The 16,802-nt window shown below is 47.2% G+C and overlaps 1 protein-coding gene across 8 annotated transcripts in view; it reads left to right on the top strand.

Annotated features, from left to right (window-relative positions):
• SCUBE1 (signal peptide, CUB domain and EGF like domain containing 1) overlaps nucleotides 1-16,802 on the top strand; it is a 365,618-nt gene that overhangs the window by 254,318 nt on the left and 94,498 nt on the right. For all 8 annotated transcript variants that reach the window (XM_090043750.1, XM_090043747.1, XM_090043749.1 and 5 more), the window contains one exon: nucleotides 2,304-2,426. In XM_090043750.1, coding sequence (XP_089899876.1) covers nucleotides 2,304-2,426 — 123 coding nt within the window. The remainder of the gene's footprint in view (nucleotides 1-2,303; nucleotides 2,427-16,802) is intronic.

Raw genomic sequence — 16,802 nt, 5'->3', positions numbered from 1 at the left:
ATTCCAGGGGGCACCATCTGTGGCTCCATTCCTTCCCTACACTGCAGCCCAAGCCTCACAAATAGCATTCAGATGAACAAGTGCTCCTGGCCTGCAGCCAGACCAAGCTTAGGCCTCATTGTCAGGCTTCAGACACATGCACTTTCATACCACCCTCCTCTCACTAGGGCTTCTCATAGTCCACCCTCTTTCATAGGGTCTCTTTCACATGTTCACCGCTTATACTGCCTTGCTTCCTCTTGGAGCAGGCCTCTTAGGCCATAGGCTTTAGCTAGCTCATACCTTGGGTGGCAGACATAGTCTTTTGGGCCTCTCCCACAACCCTCACCAGGGTAGTAGCCAGCCAATTACCCAACCAGGTCTAAGCTTACCCTGGTCCCTTCTGGGGCAACTCTATACACTTATACATACTGGGACCCTAGCCCTTTGGTTTCCTCCCCCCGGCAGCTCCTCACCCCCGCCCCTTGTCTGGGGTCACCCTTTACCAGGGTGTTAACTCACACCACAACTGGTGTTCCAGGGTCTCACAGGGACTCATTCCCCCCAGAGCAGCAGGTCACTGTGCTCAACTATAGGTCTCACTTTCAACCCACACTCAGCCTTCCAGTGGTGGAAAAAAAAAACTTACCAGGGTCAGGACTCACCCCTCTCTCTCAGGCTGAGCCCCCTTTACTCAGCCTCTGGCCTGAACTACAGCCTCAGGTGCCCAAAGATATACCTTGATCTACTCCCCTCACGGGGGCTTCCCACCACCCCCACACTGGGGCCACAAGGCTTCCTTCCCCAGTGGGTTCAGATGGCTGTAGGCATGCCTGGCCCCAGCTACCTTGCCTTGGGGTCTTATAGCCATACCTAGCCCCACTACTTCCAATATTATGTAACCCACCCAAAGGTGAAGGCTAGGGTTAAGGTGCCCTTACCCATTTTTCACTGGGGTGGTAACTGGCCTGGCATGTCCTGGGGGCTTCTGTACCACTGAAAGCCCCACCAGGCCACCCACTCCCAGCAGGGTACAGGTTTAGATCATACCCAAGACCAGGAGCCTCCAAACCATCCACTACAGCACCAACCTTTACCACAAGGATGTTGCATAGAGCCTTATAGTCAGGCAGTGTTACTGCCAGCAGCAAGCTGCTGTGTTTATATAGGCTGCCAGAGATCTAGAATGGCCACTGCAATCAAGCATCTGCTGGCTGCTTGGCTCCGCTCTTAAAGTGGCAGGCACCAACAGTGCCCTGCCACACACCTTCCCCCTAAAAATAGTTCCCGGGGGAGGTTTCCCCTGCTGCTCCTCCAAAGCAGGCTTCCCTCGGAGCCTGTGAAAACCCTTCAGTGGTGAGCACCCCCAAAGGTGCTCTGCCACACACCTCCCCCCTTAGAATGACATTTGGGGGCTTCGCTTGGCTGCCTTCCGTGCTGGCTTTGTCCCAGCCTACTGCAGCCCCTTCCACGTGGCAAGCATCCCAAAGGTGCTCCGCCCCAGGTATGCATACACAGGGTAGATGATATTCAGTAGAGCCTGTATTTATACTAGGGACAAACCCATATAGTGCTTTAATAAAAGCTATTTTCTAAATTTTTAATGTGAATTAGTTCTTCCTAAAGGTGGTGGATTAACTTCCCTAGAGACTGAAGTCTTGCATTTATCCATAGGAACAGGTATATTTGAGATACAGCAGTGCTGGCTTCCTAGCATTTTGTACCAAATTACCTCAGCCTGCAGTACCCCCGGGCACCATTTCTAAAGGAAGTACCGTATTTTTCAGACCATAAGACGCACCCAGTTTTTATGGCAGGACAGACTGTGTGTGCCGGTGGCCGGCCATTTTTATTGCCGGCTCCCGGCCACCGGCACGGGCGCCGGCTTCCGGTGTAAACAAGCGGCGGATGTCCCGCTCGGGCTCCGCCGCCTCCACGGGCAAGCTCCGCCCCGTCTCCCCGGGACACGGCATAAACAAGCGGCGGGTGTCCTGCTCGGGCTCCACCGCCTCTGCGGGCAAGCTCCGCCCCGTCTCCCCGGGACACACACCTTCGGACCATAAGACGCACCCTCGTTTTCCCCCCACTTTTGGGGGGAAAAAAGTGCGTCTTATGGTCCGAAAAATACGGTACTTTAGTCTCCAGGTCTGTTCAATCCTTTGCCTTTATTCGGATTACTAAGGGGTGGGAAGAGGGAATGTTATTTTCCTCTTATAATTCCTGATGTTGCCAGCAGTCTATTTGGTTTGTGATCTGGACAAACTCTCATATTCCCATCAGTATTCCTGAAAGTAAACTAATCTTTTCCCATCCTTTCCTTGCAGATATTGATGAGTGCTTGGTAAACAATGGTGGCTGTGATCACTTCTGCCGAAACACTGTTGGCAGCTTTGAATGCAGCTGTCAGAAAGGCTACAAACTACTAACAGATGAACGAACCTGCCAAGGTAATAGTCATCTTCTCTACTCTGCTTTTATGAAGTGAATTTTAATTGGAATGAATCTTAGTTGTGTTTTTTAATTATTTCTACTGTGGATTCCTAGAAATTCATAGAAATCGAAGCTAGAAAGAAACTGCTAAAGCCAGAGTTCTTTGGAGATGGTATAGAAGGTTGTTTTAAAGTGTTATGCTTTTCCTAGTCTGGTTTTAATATGTCTAGTAATAAGAACAGCATGGTCTCACTGCAGTATGAGAGTCAGAGTGGTGTAGTGGAATAAGTACAGGCTATGGGTTCCTGAGTTGTAATCTGATGTTTTCTACTACCTTGTATGCTTTGGGCAACTTGTATGACCTTTGTGGGCCAAATGCTTATCTCATGTACATTGGGATAAATCCAGGGTAGCCCATTTAAGTGAATCGGTTTAAAACAGTGGAATTCAGAAAATAACATGGCTTTTGTCATCACTCCCTGTGGTGGGGCACCTTTGGTGCCTGCCACTTTAAGGCTTGAGAGCAGGCAGCAAGGCAGCCTTCAGGTATGGGATAATGCTAATGAGGCAGTCACATGACTGCAGGAGAGTCCTGGGATAGGGGCAGAGGGGTGAGCTGCCTCCATGTTAGATCCAGGCTTTCAGGCATAAGGTAGTATTCTGCTGCTAGCAGCTAAATGGGCAACAGCTGGCTGAGCTGCTGCTTAGAACATCCTTGGAGGTAAGAGCAGGAGCTATGGTGATGGCAGCTCCTGGTCTTGGTTATGACTTGAAACTGCACCCTGCTGGGGAAGGATGACCTGGTGGGGCAACTCCTCAGAAATGCCAGGTCAGCTGCCTCCCCAAGTGAAAAGTGGGTAGGCACACCTTATAACCCCAGGTCCCACTACACAGTGGGTAATTTTACATTGCCTCAGGCAGTAGGGGCCAGGTACATCTATGGTGTAAAACCCCGAGTCCTAGTGAGGGGGCAAAGAGTTGACCCCAGTGTGGGAGCAGAAAGGGAGCCCTGGTGAGGGGGTGAAATTGTTTTGGAAGCCTGCACGGAGTAGGGTGCACAGTGGCATCTGAAGGGCTGTAGAATAGGGTCTGTAGAATAGGCCTGAATGGCTACACTGGAGGTGTATAGAGTAGGGTTGCTCAAGCAAGCTGAAGGGCTGCACAGGAGCCAACCCCTACAAAAGCAAGGACTTGTTTGAATTCCCCAGAGGGGGCTAGAAGCAGAGTTCAGCCCAGTGTGGAGGCATAAGGTTGGTGCCTCTGTAGGGTAGGGAAGTTCGAGTGACCCAAAGGTGATGCCTGTGCACTGGCCAGCATGAGAATAGGCAAGCCTGATGGCCCAAGGGGGTTGCTCAAGAAAAGCAGAGTGGGTTGAGAGTGGCCCAGTAAGGGGCAGTATGTAAGAGGCCCTGTGAGAGGGGGTGGAGTGTGTCAGTAGTATGAGAGGCCCAGCAAGGGGCAGAATTGCTCTGGCCTTTGGCTGGAGTTGTGATTGACTTATGATGCCATCTGCAAGGCATGGGACATGGTGTAGAGATGGTACAGAGCCATGGACAATGCCCCCTGGCATTGGGGCAGTAAAATGGGCAGCCTCCCACATTTTACATCACCTTATGGAACAGCAAGTCATGGCAGGTGAGACTGGGTGGACTACCCCACGCAGACAGGTGGACGAGCCAGTGTTGAGACCCAACCTTAACGTGGCCTCCTGTTACACTCCCCTAATTGTAAAATGTGGAAAATAGAACTTATTTATTTTACAGCTCTTGCTTTCTTTCTGTTGGCTATTTGTGATGTATGTCACAACTAGTCCGGTAAATAACATGATACTGGTTCTGTTCACTGATTGGATTGAGTAGTTAATTATTTTTAACATAAAAACTTGTGCATGTACCTCTTTAAAATGTAGTTTCTTCAAACATCTGTGCTACCATAACTAAAGTCTTCTCAAGTCAGAATAGAAGAGATAAGTGTGAATTGGTAGAAGAAAGTAACTTTAAAGTGTGGCAGAATATTGATGGAGACTGGTTTTTTTGTAGAAGTTTCCTACCTTTATTACTAAGGAAATGTTTACGTGGCTTCTTAAATATACTATTTACTGCTTTATGCAGTTCTTAGCACAACTGTTTTTGTGGCTTCCTTTAGTCTTCAACAAAAGAAAGCACCTTCTGAGGATATGCAAAGAATTTCTAAAACTTTCCATTGTATCTCATTGGCATTGCCACTATCCAGGAAGCCTACCAGACCCTAACTGTATAGTTTGACACAGGTGACTCATCAAGACTGGCTCTTGCAGTAACAGAATGGTTAAAGCACAGGATGACAGAGTTAGTGTCACATGACTACGCAGAAATAACACTGAAGGAGTGTTAGACATGGATGATCTGGCAGATGTGGGATTAACCACTAAAAATAGGGGCAAACATTTTAGAAAGCAAGACTCCCTTCATTGTACAATTAAGCAAGACAGAATAAGATTCAACACCAAAGGTAGAAATCAACAATTCATGGTAATGGTGCAAATCAGAAGGTCTGCCAGTGAAGTTGGTGTAATTTCACAAGTGTGAAACTTGAGACCAAAATTAAGCCTGTTATTTTTGTCATGCAGGCTCAGCACAAAGGCATACAAAAATAAATCCAGCTTTTCTAAAGCTGTTGTTCATTGTTAAAAGTTTTATTGATAAATCTTTTACATGCACCTACATACTGATGGCAAGTTTAGGATGATGACAGGAAATTAATGAAGTTTCTCTGACCATCAGAACTTGTTAATCTAAGTTTGCTTTATTCCTGTATCTGGCCTCTGAAAGTAGGAGTAGGCAGTAACAGTTTATCTGTGTTATTCCTTTGACAGAAGTTATACTTAATAAGAAAATAGAACATTTTCAATGTCCCTTGAAAAATGTTATGAGCAAGAAATAGGAACACTTTTTAAAATTGAATCTCTTTGGGTCTGATGTAGCCTGTTAATTTGTTTTTAAGCAAGCACTTTAATACATATTTTAAGTGATTTGTATTACTTTCTTCTTTTCATTTGCTTATTAGTCTGGGAAATGACAAGCAATTGGTTTGGAATGTGCCAAAGCTTTAGCAATTTATTTTATTTTATTTTAAATCTAAAAACAAAAAAGGAGAAATGCTTAAATTTGGTTAAACTGAACTGTTCTCCCTCCTCACGTGATCAGAGATGAGATCCTTGCCTAAAAATGTAAATGTTATTGGACCATCCTACTTTTTCATTGCTAAAGAGCCAGCAAAGGCCCTTTTGCATCCTTCTGGCCAACACTAAAGCTAAGTACAGACAGTCAAAAAGCCTGAGGCTGAATCAGTTCAGTCTTTGGAGGTTCATCTAAGGATTAAATTGAGAAGCAAGTGAACAGACCTTCACTTTTTATTCGGGAAGTGCAGCTACATGCCTGCATTGGCTCAGGCCAGAAGCCAAGGGATGCTACAGCATGCTGGCCAGCCACTGCCAAAGGAAAGGGACTGAAGCTATAAGGCTTTTCCTCCCCTTTCTGCTTGAGTAGAGAAGGCCTGGCCAGGCCCCAGGCTGGGGCTAGTACCCTGAGGCTGGGGGTGGGGTGCTTTAAACTTCCCACCATGGCCCACATTAGACCCAAGCCCAGGTCTGCCCGGACAGGGGGGTAGCACCTGCCAGGCTTGTGCCAATACCAGCCCCCACCCAGCTCCCTGCTTGAGAGGGGAAGGAGGGTAGCCCCTGCCAGGCTGAGGCAGGGGTGAGTGGAGAAAAAGATAGTGGCATTGAATTAATAAAAGCTTGAACAAAGAGAGTCCTTTCTCTGAAGCGAGCATGTATTGAACACAGCAATTTGCAACTTCAAGCAGACAACAAACAACAACCAAAAATTTTTGCCTAAGTTACAGCCCAGTAAAATACAGTGAGAGCACACAACTTGGTCTAACGTAAAATGGAAGGTAATAAACCAAAAAAGACAAGAGAAAGCCTTGCATAAGTCTTACATAATCCCAAAGGCTTACAACTAGGTATTTAGAAATTTCTTCTTGGAAAATCAGCATGTCGTCTCAGAGCTTCCTTTCCAGGCCAAAGCATGGCTACACCCCCTGCTCTCAGCTTGAGCTGCCCTCCCAGGGAAACCCCATACTGGACAGGGTATGGCCATGCCCCTGCTTACCACTGAAGTGGGGGGTGGGGCAACAGCCTGAGAGGGACTGCCCCCCACCAGCTAATTCCAGCTGGGGTCTGGGGCTAGGGAAAGTGTTTAAATTCCTTCCCTGGCCCTGGACCCCAAGCTGGGGCTTGCGGGGGGGGCAGTCCTTCCCAGGCTTCCTGCCCTGTGCCTTCCACTCCAGTGGTGAATGGGGAATAACCTGGCAGGAGCTGCCATGCCCCTGCCAAGCAGACCCCAGCTTGGATACTGTGCCAGTGGGAGAGGGTGTTTAAACCCCCACCCCAGGCCTACAAGCCTACGCCCCCACCCCTTCTGTTCCAGTGAAGAAAAATCTGGCAAGAGCTGCCCCACCAGCCCCCAGGCTGACCTGGCTGTGTCCCCAACTGAGTTTTCCACATCTACCTTAACCAGCCCTTACTGCTTCAGTTAGGGAGCAGAGGGGTGGGGCCGACCTTGCTCTCTGGAGCAGATAGCCCAGTCAAGCCCAGGGCTGCAAAGCATAAGAATCCCTCAGCATCCCAGGATTTTAACTTGAACCAGGAAGGGGTCTGGGACAGACATTTCATAAACAGTTTGACCTAAATCAGTTAAGTTTGATACTACATTCAACTAGGCTTTTCTTAAACTAGTTTCAGCCATTTTGAAACTGGTTTATATGCACTGAACTCCTGTTACAGGCTTAAACATGTTTCTGATCACTTAAGATGGTTTATGTGTAATTTCTTTTCCTAGCCTAAGTGGGAATGGTGACTCTAGCAGTAACTTCTTATAAGTCCAAAGGATGCCTAAGCTATATGAATTCCTAGAGTCACCAAAGTTTTTGTTGTTGTTGTTTTCGGGTTTTTTTTCTTCATCATATGAAATAACAGGAAAACACTTGTTTCTCCCTTGTTGCCTGAAGGATTTGGGACTTTAAGTTAGATTACAATGATATAACATGATCTCTACTTTGCAGAAGAGGGTGAATTGTAATTATTTCACTTCTGTCTGGTGCTTAAAGTGATAATTGGTGAATTCATTTAATCAGTAGACTTGCTAATGAAGACTGAAGTAAACCTAAGGAAGAGGAATCGCATAGGTCTGAATTAGTTGCATTTTGTTTCCTACTCTGCAGAGAGAATGTAGTTAATGGAAGTGGCTCTGGTTTTAAATGGCAGGCACTGGAGATTGTGGTTTGAGGTTAGTGGCTGTGCTGGATTATAAATCCTCCAGGGGCTTTTCTGGTAATTGTTGGACAAGAGTAGCCTTAAAACTGTTTATTATGAGACTTGTGGCAGTTTTTTATTTTGGGTGTATTAACCTTCCACAGTGTGAATCACGAAGATTTAGCTTTTATTTATGAAAGATTAATATTGTTTGTGGTGTTTATAATTTTTATTCATCTTTTTTTTTAACTTTCAATGTTGTTTTTCACCCATATGTCTCCCTTTTAAAAATAAGAATTGCGTTCGTTATGAGAGAATGTACTTAATGTTAGGAATAAGTCATGAAAAGAACCTAGATGTTTTATTATTCTTGACGTGGAAGCCTGAGTATTGTTTGTTCTCAGTCTTGTTGTAAATGCACCAAGTTCAAAGAGGCTCTTCAATGCTGGAGACCTTGCCTGCAGATTAAGAGACTGCTTCTGTAATCTGTAGGCAAAATGTCCTATGCAGTATCAAGCCCTCAACATGAAAGTGACTAGAAACAACTTAACTCGCCCGCTGGAGTGGTGCAAACCCAGGGAAATGGAGGTCTCCTCAGAAACAGTTTTAGTGAGAGGTGACCAGTTTAAACTAACTATTGCTGCTGAAGCTGCTCTTTTTCCACTTAACAAGGCTGTGAATTTCCTGGTGATGGAAATATCCTTCCATCAAGGCTCCTTCATCTTCCTTGTGGAGCTAATAAGATTTCTTCATTTTAACCTGTATCTTCACCCTCTCTATATGGTAGGATCCAGAGCCACTTTTAAAATTCTAAGGGAAACCTGATGCGGTTAGTCTAAAAACTACCTATTTCTGTCATTTCCTATGATTCTGTTGCAGAAATTGCTATGGTTCGTTTCTCGGGAGGCGAAGAACTCTCAGTCACAGACACACTCCATTAGTAACACAAAAGGTATATATTTGCAAATAGGGTTGGAGCGGAAACAAAGGATCACTCCAACCGCTGAGGACAACTCTCAGCTGGCTTTTATCCCCTCTCTCCTGAGCACGTGTGCAGAAGCAGGAACTCTTACGTCTCATTTCCGGTTCATACAAACATATATGAAATGACGTCACGTCATCCGTCGCATGTGCATTATAATTAACTACTTAAGTATGCGGGGCGGATAGGCTTATATGCATTAGCTAATTGCGCCTGCTCAGAAAGTACTTTAGGTTACAAAAAGTTCAAACGTTTTCTGCCTCAAGGCCAGGACCATTGAAAGTTGCAATTTACTCTTATCTGCATGAGAACGCTAAGGAGTATATGCTTTACTGTAACAAAGAGATAGTAAATTTGCAGAACAAAGAGAGAGAGTGATACCTTAATACAAAGAGCCCTTAGTAGCTTCTCCTCCAACCTCCCCTCTCCCACCAGGGAGAACTAACAGCTGTGCTGTTCTAACAACACTATTGATAATGCATTTTCAATAATATTTCTAACAATATTCCCCCCTCAAGATGCTTTCTGCTCTTTACTTCATTTAGGCAAATCAAGATAATTACGAGGAATTTTTCTGAGGACCATGACTTTTGCTGCAGTCTGTGCTTTCAAAGGGACTGCTGCGACCTGCATTCCTTCTACTGTGGTGGTTATCAATCTAGTGATACAAGGAATAAGGCAAGGGATAAAAATCAAACCAGTCAGAGCACACAAAAGCACAAATCCTACTTTTTTCCACCAGGGTCCTCCAAATAATTGAAACCACCAGTCCTTATTCCATGTGGTTTCCCACGTTTGTATTGGTACATGGGCTATTTTTCTAATCTCTTTGACAATCTCTAAGACCGCTTTTCCGTTGTCGTCTATTTGGAGGCAACAATTAGAAAGGTTGAGTTTTCCGCAGACTCCGCCATCCTCTGCAAGTAAATAGTCTAAGGCCATCCGATTTTGGTATATGGCTGCTCTCATCTGAGAACTCTGTCGGGCCAATAACTCGAGAGCAGTGGCAGTCTGGTTAGTAATTATTTCCAAGACTGCCTGCAACCTGATGATTCTATTTAGCATATATATTGGTGTCCGGTACCCCCAACTCCCATCATTAGCCCATGTAGCTGGTCCATAATACTCAATAATCCTCTGAGGAGGCCACTCATCCTCCTTCCACTTTTGGGAGCCACCCTGTGTCAAACTTACATCAATACTTCTCTTGGCCCTTTTCCAATCATCATACAAAGAGACTCCCAGCTTATTTCCAACCTCAGACGGTAACAAAAAGAAAGCTGGTACAATTACTCCCATATAGCAAGTTCCTGTCCACCCTTGTGGTAGTATTGTATAGGCCCGTCGTCCACAAATCCAATAGTATCCTTTTAAGGCCCTATTTTCTCTATTAGTGGCATTCAGAGGGGCCCAACCATCGGGCATCTCGGGAAACCCCAAACCTCCTTCTGGACCCAAAGGACCAGCGGCTGCGAGGCCTTTCATGGAACATTCCCATAGCCCATCCTGGTGCTTGTCTGTACAATCTGTCCAATCATTACTTTGATTCGTGGCACTCCAGTACTTACTAAACCACGCAATTGTTCCATTAGGATGCTGCCACTCTAGCCGATTATACCCTAGCCTGTTAGGATAATAAAGTTGTTCTAATTCTGTAAGGTTCATCCATTTTACTTTTAAGGTCCATATGCAACGGCTGTGTCACAAACTTTTTCCTGTACCACTATTACTGATGCAATACTCTCCCAATGCCACTTGGGAAAGCTCCCAGCTGTGGTTCTCATCCCATTTTTGACTAGTACTCTTAATCTCTGCCTTACTACTTACTAGCCACTTTGGGGCTAAAGGAAAAGCCCTCCAAGGTCACTGGCCTCCGGCCTCTCGGAGCCCCCCACAGGCCCAGCAGTTGGTAAGATTAAAAGTACCTGCAATTCTTTCCATCATGTCAACATACAAATTTGTCCCTGGGGAAACAATTGGGGAAAGCGGGGGCATAGGCCAGCGGCTAAGGCTACGCAATCCTGCTTCTTTCATTATGCAGATAACAACAAGGCACATTAAAATTCCCACCATATTTTCCCTTTTATGAGATCAAACACAGCCTAAATGTTTCCCTTTTACTTTCTTGTCTAATTTTCTGAGCTCTGATTAAGCCGTCTCAGGCGCACTTGGAGATCACCAGTAGGTTCACAGCTCCACTTGCTGGCTTCTTGTTCCGAAGACGACTCAGCTTCCGGAGTGAGCTCGTCTTGGGAGTTGATGTCCTCTGATGCTCGTGGATGTTGTTTCACACGGGTATGGTGTATCCAACGGTCATGGCCAGCAATCTTTACAGTGGTGTGGGTTGTTAGAAGTACCTGGAACGGGCCACTCCACCTCTCAGTCAAGGGTTCCTTTTTCCACCGCTGCACCAAGACCCAGTCTCCCGGGGAGAAGTCATGTACCGGTACGTCTAAAGGCAGGCGCTGAAAGGAGGCTGCATACCTGTGAAGAGAAGACAAGACAGACTGCAAAGCAATAACATACATATGAAGCTCACTATTACCTAACTCAAAAGTTACATTTTCTCGCATCCCAGGGGGTAAGACTCAAGGGGGCTTGCCAAACATAATTTCATATGGGGTCAATTTGAGGCCCCGTCGGGGAGTGTTTCGAATGCAAGTAAGAGCTAGCGGCAATGCTTGAGGCCACTTAAGGCGTGTCTCAATACAGATTTTGGTGAGCAGAGTCTTTAAAGTCCTATTCATGCGTTCCACTTGTCCTGAACTCTGTGGTCTCCATGGTGTGTGTAGTTTTCAAGTAACCTTGAGAGTTTGCGCAACTTCTTGAACCACTTTTCCCACGAAGTGTTGTCCTTGATCCGACTCAATGGACTCAGGCAGGGAATACCATGGAATGATCTCCTGCAACAAATACTTCACTACTGTAGCCGCAGTGGCAGTCCTGGTGGGCCAGGCCTCGACCCAACCAGAGAGCTGGTCTACCATGACAAGTAAAAACCCGTGATGTCCGGACCGTGGGAGCTCGGCAAAATCAATCTGCCATGCCTGTCCAGGGTATGCTGCCCAGGGTCTACCTCCCATTGGCACAGGGGGTTTCCTTCGAGGGTGTGATGCACCTGGTAGCAATGCGCTGAGCTTCTACATATAGCCCTGGGGCTACTGCTTGGCGGATCACTAGATCACCCATGGCCAAGCCTCCCATATGGGTTCTTGCATGGAGCTGTTGCAGCACCTCCCGAAGCAATGGCCTGGGTATCATGACTTTCCCTCCTGGTACTATCCGCCACCCCTGGGAGTTCTTTTCTGCACAAGCTTTCTGTGCAAATTTATCTTCTTCAGGGGAATACTGTGGGACTAAATCCTGGACGTATGGCCATATGGCATGGGACATGGCCTGCCTGGATACCTCCTCCGCTTCTCCCCCAATAAATGCGGCTTCCTTTGCTGCCGCATCAGCCTTTGCATTTCCAAGCTTATGCTTTTCCTCAGCAGCCTTCCTATGGGCCCGCACATGAATGACTGCTACCTCTTTAGGCTGGTGGAGTGCCTCTAGTAGCTTGATAATCTGGGGGCCGTTAGCAATCTTATTCCCAGAGGCCGTAATGAAACCCCTTTCTTTCCACAATAGTCCGTGCGCATGGACTGTAGAAAAAGCATAGCGAGAGTTAGTGTATATATTAACCCGCTGGTCTGTCCCCAGCTGTAATGCTCGGGTGAGCGCAGTGAGTTCCGCGGCCTGTGCCGACCATGAGCTCGGCAATGACTCCCTCCATACTACCTTATCCAAGGTTACTACTGCACATCCTGTTCGTCTTTTTCCATCGATGACAGAGCTGGAGCCCTCTACGAAGTATTCAGCATCTGGGTCCTCAATTGGGTCCTCAGCAAGATCAGGTCGCACCTGCGTGGTTTGATTCAGGACCTCAAGGCAGTCATGCGTCGGTTTCCCTGGCTCCGGCAGCAAGGTTGCAGGGTTTAAGGCTGTAGTATGTTTGAAACTAAGTCCTGGATTAGAGAGCAAAAATATCTCATACCGTGATTGTCTGGAGGGGTTAAGAAATTTCCCTCCCTCAGTCCCTAGGATCTGGGGAACTCCATGAGGAGTGAGTATTTCCATATCCGCACCCATGACTATCTTCTGGGCTTCTTCAACAACCACTGCTGTGGCTGCCACAGCCCGAAGACAGGCTGGCCACCCGAGTGCAACTGGATCTAGAACCTTTGAGTAATATCCCACGGGTCTCCAGGTCGGGCCCAATGGCTGTGTCAGCACCCCTGATGCAACCCCTCGATTCTCATGAACGTACAGTCGATATGGCTTTTTACTATTTGGGATGGCCAGGGCAGGGGGCTGAATTAATGCTGCCTTCAGCAGATCAAAGGCATGCTGCATTTCTTTATTCCATTTCCATTTAGTGAGACTCTCCTTAGTCAGTATGTCATACAGTGGTCTAGCCTTCCCACCATAATCTGGTATCCATAGTCGACAGAACCCAGTTAGCCCTAGGAATGCCCGCAGCTCCTTGGGTGACTTAGGTGAGGTTAGACCTTGGATTGCCTGTATACGATCTGCACTCAGGGCTCTGACCCCTTTTGAGAGCTTATATCCCAGAAATGTGACTTGAGGCTGACATATTTGGGCTTTCTCTCTAGAGACTTTATATCCTTTTTCCCCCAGAGTATTTAGGAGTGACCTGGTGGCTTCCTCGCAGAGCTGCAAGTTTGGGCTTGCAACTAGCAGGTCATCCACATACTGGAGGAGAGTGACTGCGGGGTGTGATCCCTTCCACTCCTCCAAGTCCTTCTGAAGGGCAAGTCCGAAAATATGGGGGGCTGCTACGAATCCTTGTGGGAGAACTGTCCACATGAGTTGGGCTTTATGGAAAGTATCTGGATCCTCCCATTCAAAAGCAAACAATTTTTGACTCTTTCAGTGAAGGGGAATAGAGAAGAAAGCATCTTTCAAATCTAGCACTGAAAATATTTCAGCTTCCCCCGGTACTTGTGTCAAAATCGTGTGAGGGTTCGGGACTACAGGATGGTCTGAAAGGACCTTCTTATTTACTGCTCGCAGGTCTTGGACCAGTCTGTATGAGACCCCATCTGCCTTCGGCACTCCAAGGATGGGGGTGTTATAGGGTGAGGACCCTTCCACTAGCCATCCACACCTCTTGTATTTCTCTATTAACGGTTTGAGTCCAGCTCTGGCCGCTCGGCTGAGTGGGTACTGCTTTACCCGAACGGGCCCCTCCCCATCCTTGAGTACGATCCTTACCAGGGAGACGGACTTAGCTCGCGCAGGGGTTCCATCAGCCCATACCGAGGGGTCTACTCCAGTCATGTGATCTTCTGGACTTACTGCAGGGCGTCGGTCCTCCAGGAGAGCCATCTGATAGTTCGAGCTCTGCTTGACAGGTAGCTGGACCACCATCTGATCGTCTCTGAAAAAGATCTCAGCTTGCAATTTTGTGAGTAAGTCCCGCCCAAGGACTGCAACCGGGCAACTTGGAGAATACACAAAGGAGTGCTCAAGCAAATGGTCCCCCACTTTGGTGAGGAGTGGTTTACAAACAGGGAGTCGGGATTGCGTTCCCTTAATCCCTTCCACAAGTACATGCTGTTCACTAGTTCCTGCACAGGGGGGGTTTTCTGGAATCATTGAAAATGTAGCCCCAGTATCCACCAAGGCTTCAAAGTTTTTGCCACCAACCCTAATGGTTACCATGGGATCTTCTTGGGCTCCAACCTGAAGGGTAGTGGTCTTAGATCCCCGTCCCCTTCATTCTGAGTCCTCACCCTTGTCTTCTGCCCGCATGAGGTGACCTCTCGGTTCCCTCTCTCTCTTCTCCTTCAACTTCGGGCATTCCCTCTTCCAGTGTCCTTTCTCTTTGCAATAAGCACAAACGTCTGCTCCCACTCTTTCTCCTTTCCCCTTCTCTATCCCAGCCTTTCCAGGGTTACCTCCAGTTATAGCAGCTGCTAGTGCTGCCATCTGTTGCTGAGCCTTTTTATCCTCCTTGCGCTCCTGCACTTGCTCACGATTCCCATACACCTTATATGCAATTTCCACCATCTCTGAAATCGGTTTCCCAGCACCTCCCTCAGTTTTCTGTAACTTCTTACGGATATCAGCAGCAGATTGACCAATAAACATAAGATTTACCAGGCGCTGGTTATCTGGGGCTTCTGGATCCAGATCCAAAAACCTGCGAAACGCCTCATACAGCCTCCCAAGGAAAGCTGAGGGATCCTCCTCTCTTCCCTGTCTCACTTCATACAACTTAGGCAGATTAGTAACCCGAGGCACTGCCTTTCCCATTGCTTCCACTATAATTCCCAGATACCGTGCACTCAGCTCTCTTCCCTCTGCAGTATGATTATCCCATCTCGGCTCTTCAACAGGGCAGATATCACGCAGAGTACGACCGGCAGCACCCTCTGACTCAACTCTGGCTGCCACAATACGTTCTGCTGTTCCTACCACTAATCTCCTCTCCTCCGGGGTTAGGAGGGTCTGAAGCATCATCTGGACATCAGCCCAAGTGGGTCGATGAGTCTGCCCAATAGATCGAAACAGGTCCCTCATCTTTTCAGGGTCTTCACGAAAAGAGGGGCTCTGATTCTTCCAGTTAAATAAATCTGAAGTGCTAAATGGGGTGTAGACAAAAGTTGCATTGCCTCCTTCCCCAATAACCTCTCGCATCGGGCAGTTCAGCACCGGCTGTGACTCTACAGTCTTGCGCAAATAATAACCCTTATTCCCCGATTCAGGTGGGGCACTTGGCTGAGGCTCACGCTCTAAATCATTAGGTATGCTTTGATACGTCGGTGGTGGTCTCCCTAAGGGAGGGGGCGGTGGTGCAGAGGGACTGGATCCCAAGGAGGCGTCTGACTCATCTTCGCTACCTGACAGGGCAACCGGAGCGTGGGTCCGATGCTCAGCCAATTCAGAATCTCCCCCCTCATCAGACTCAGGGAGTACAGGCGGTCCCTCTCGAGTCTTTTCCTTAACAACCATCACATGAGACTTTACTAAGTAATTCTTAATCCAAGGTGGCTGATTTTGAACCACCCACAACCAACAATCAATATAAGGAAACTGATTCCGTTCTGCATAACAATTTCATGGATAGCTATCACTTCTTTTAGCACAAAGGATCCTTTCAGGGTCCAATGGACCCCAAATGTTGGCCACTCGAGTTGACAAAACTTAGTTAAATCACCTTTTTTCATTTTTACTCCGTAATCGGCCGGCTTTGCAAATTTATTAAAATGATGTAATAAGAATCTTAGAGGGGTATCAGGGTTTTCTACACGAGAGCGGCTCGTACCCATTTTGCCCACAAGAGTGCGCCCAAGGCACACCAAATACCAAAAGATCCCTATAACAGAGGGTTTACTGAAAGCCGAGGCCAAACAAAAAATTCCCCAGCAATCATGCACACCCTCCGCTCTGGATCCAGAACCAAATTGGGCAAAGGGAATTCGTATACTCACTCAGATACCCCAGAGATCTCGATCCAAATACCAAGGTGTGTCTAGCCTCTCCAGAAACTGAGAATTTTGCACGGGATCCTTTTAACTCCCGAATATCCCGACTTGTGCCTCAAATTCCAGGGGCAAGCCCAAAAAGTCGGCTCGGTGCGCACTCCCCCTGGTACTGGAGGCGCTCCGCTGCTGGATTTCGGGGTCGTCTACGAGAAGGTCCCATCTGGGTCGCCAAATTTGTTGCAGAAATTGCTATGGTTCATTTCTCGGGAGGCGAAGAACTCTCAGTCACAGACACACTCCATTAGTAACACAAAAGGTATATATTTGCAAATAGGGTTGGAGCGGAAACAAAGGATCACTCCAACCGCTGAGGACAACTCTCAGCTGGCTTTTATCCCCTCTCTCCTGAGCATGTGTGCAGAAGCAGGAACTCTTACATCTCATTTCCGGTTCATACAAACATATATGAAATGACGTCACGTCATCCGTCGCATGTGCATTATAATTAACTACTTAAGTATGCGGGGTGGATAGGCTTATATGCATTAGCTAATTGCGCCTGCTCAGAAAGTACTTTAGGTTACAAAAAGTTCAAACGTTTTCTGCCTCAAGGCCAGGACCA

This window comes from Crocodylus siamensis, chromosome 4 (genome assembly GCF_052110815.1).
Source record: "Crocodylus siamensis isolate JL-2025a chromosome 4, ASM5211081v1, whole genome shotgun sequence".
In the NCBI taxonomy this organism is placed as follows: Eukaryota; Metazoa; Chordata; order Crocodylia; family Crocodylidae; genus Crocodylus; species Crocodylus siamensis.
This window is presented reverse-complemented; position numbering and strand designations above follow the sequence as displayed.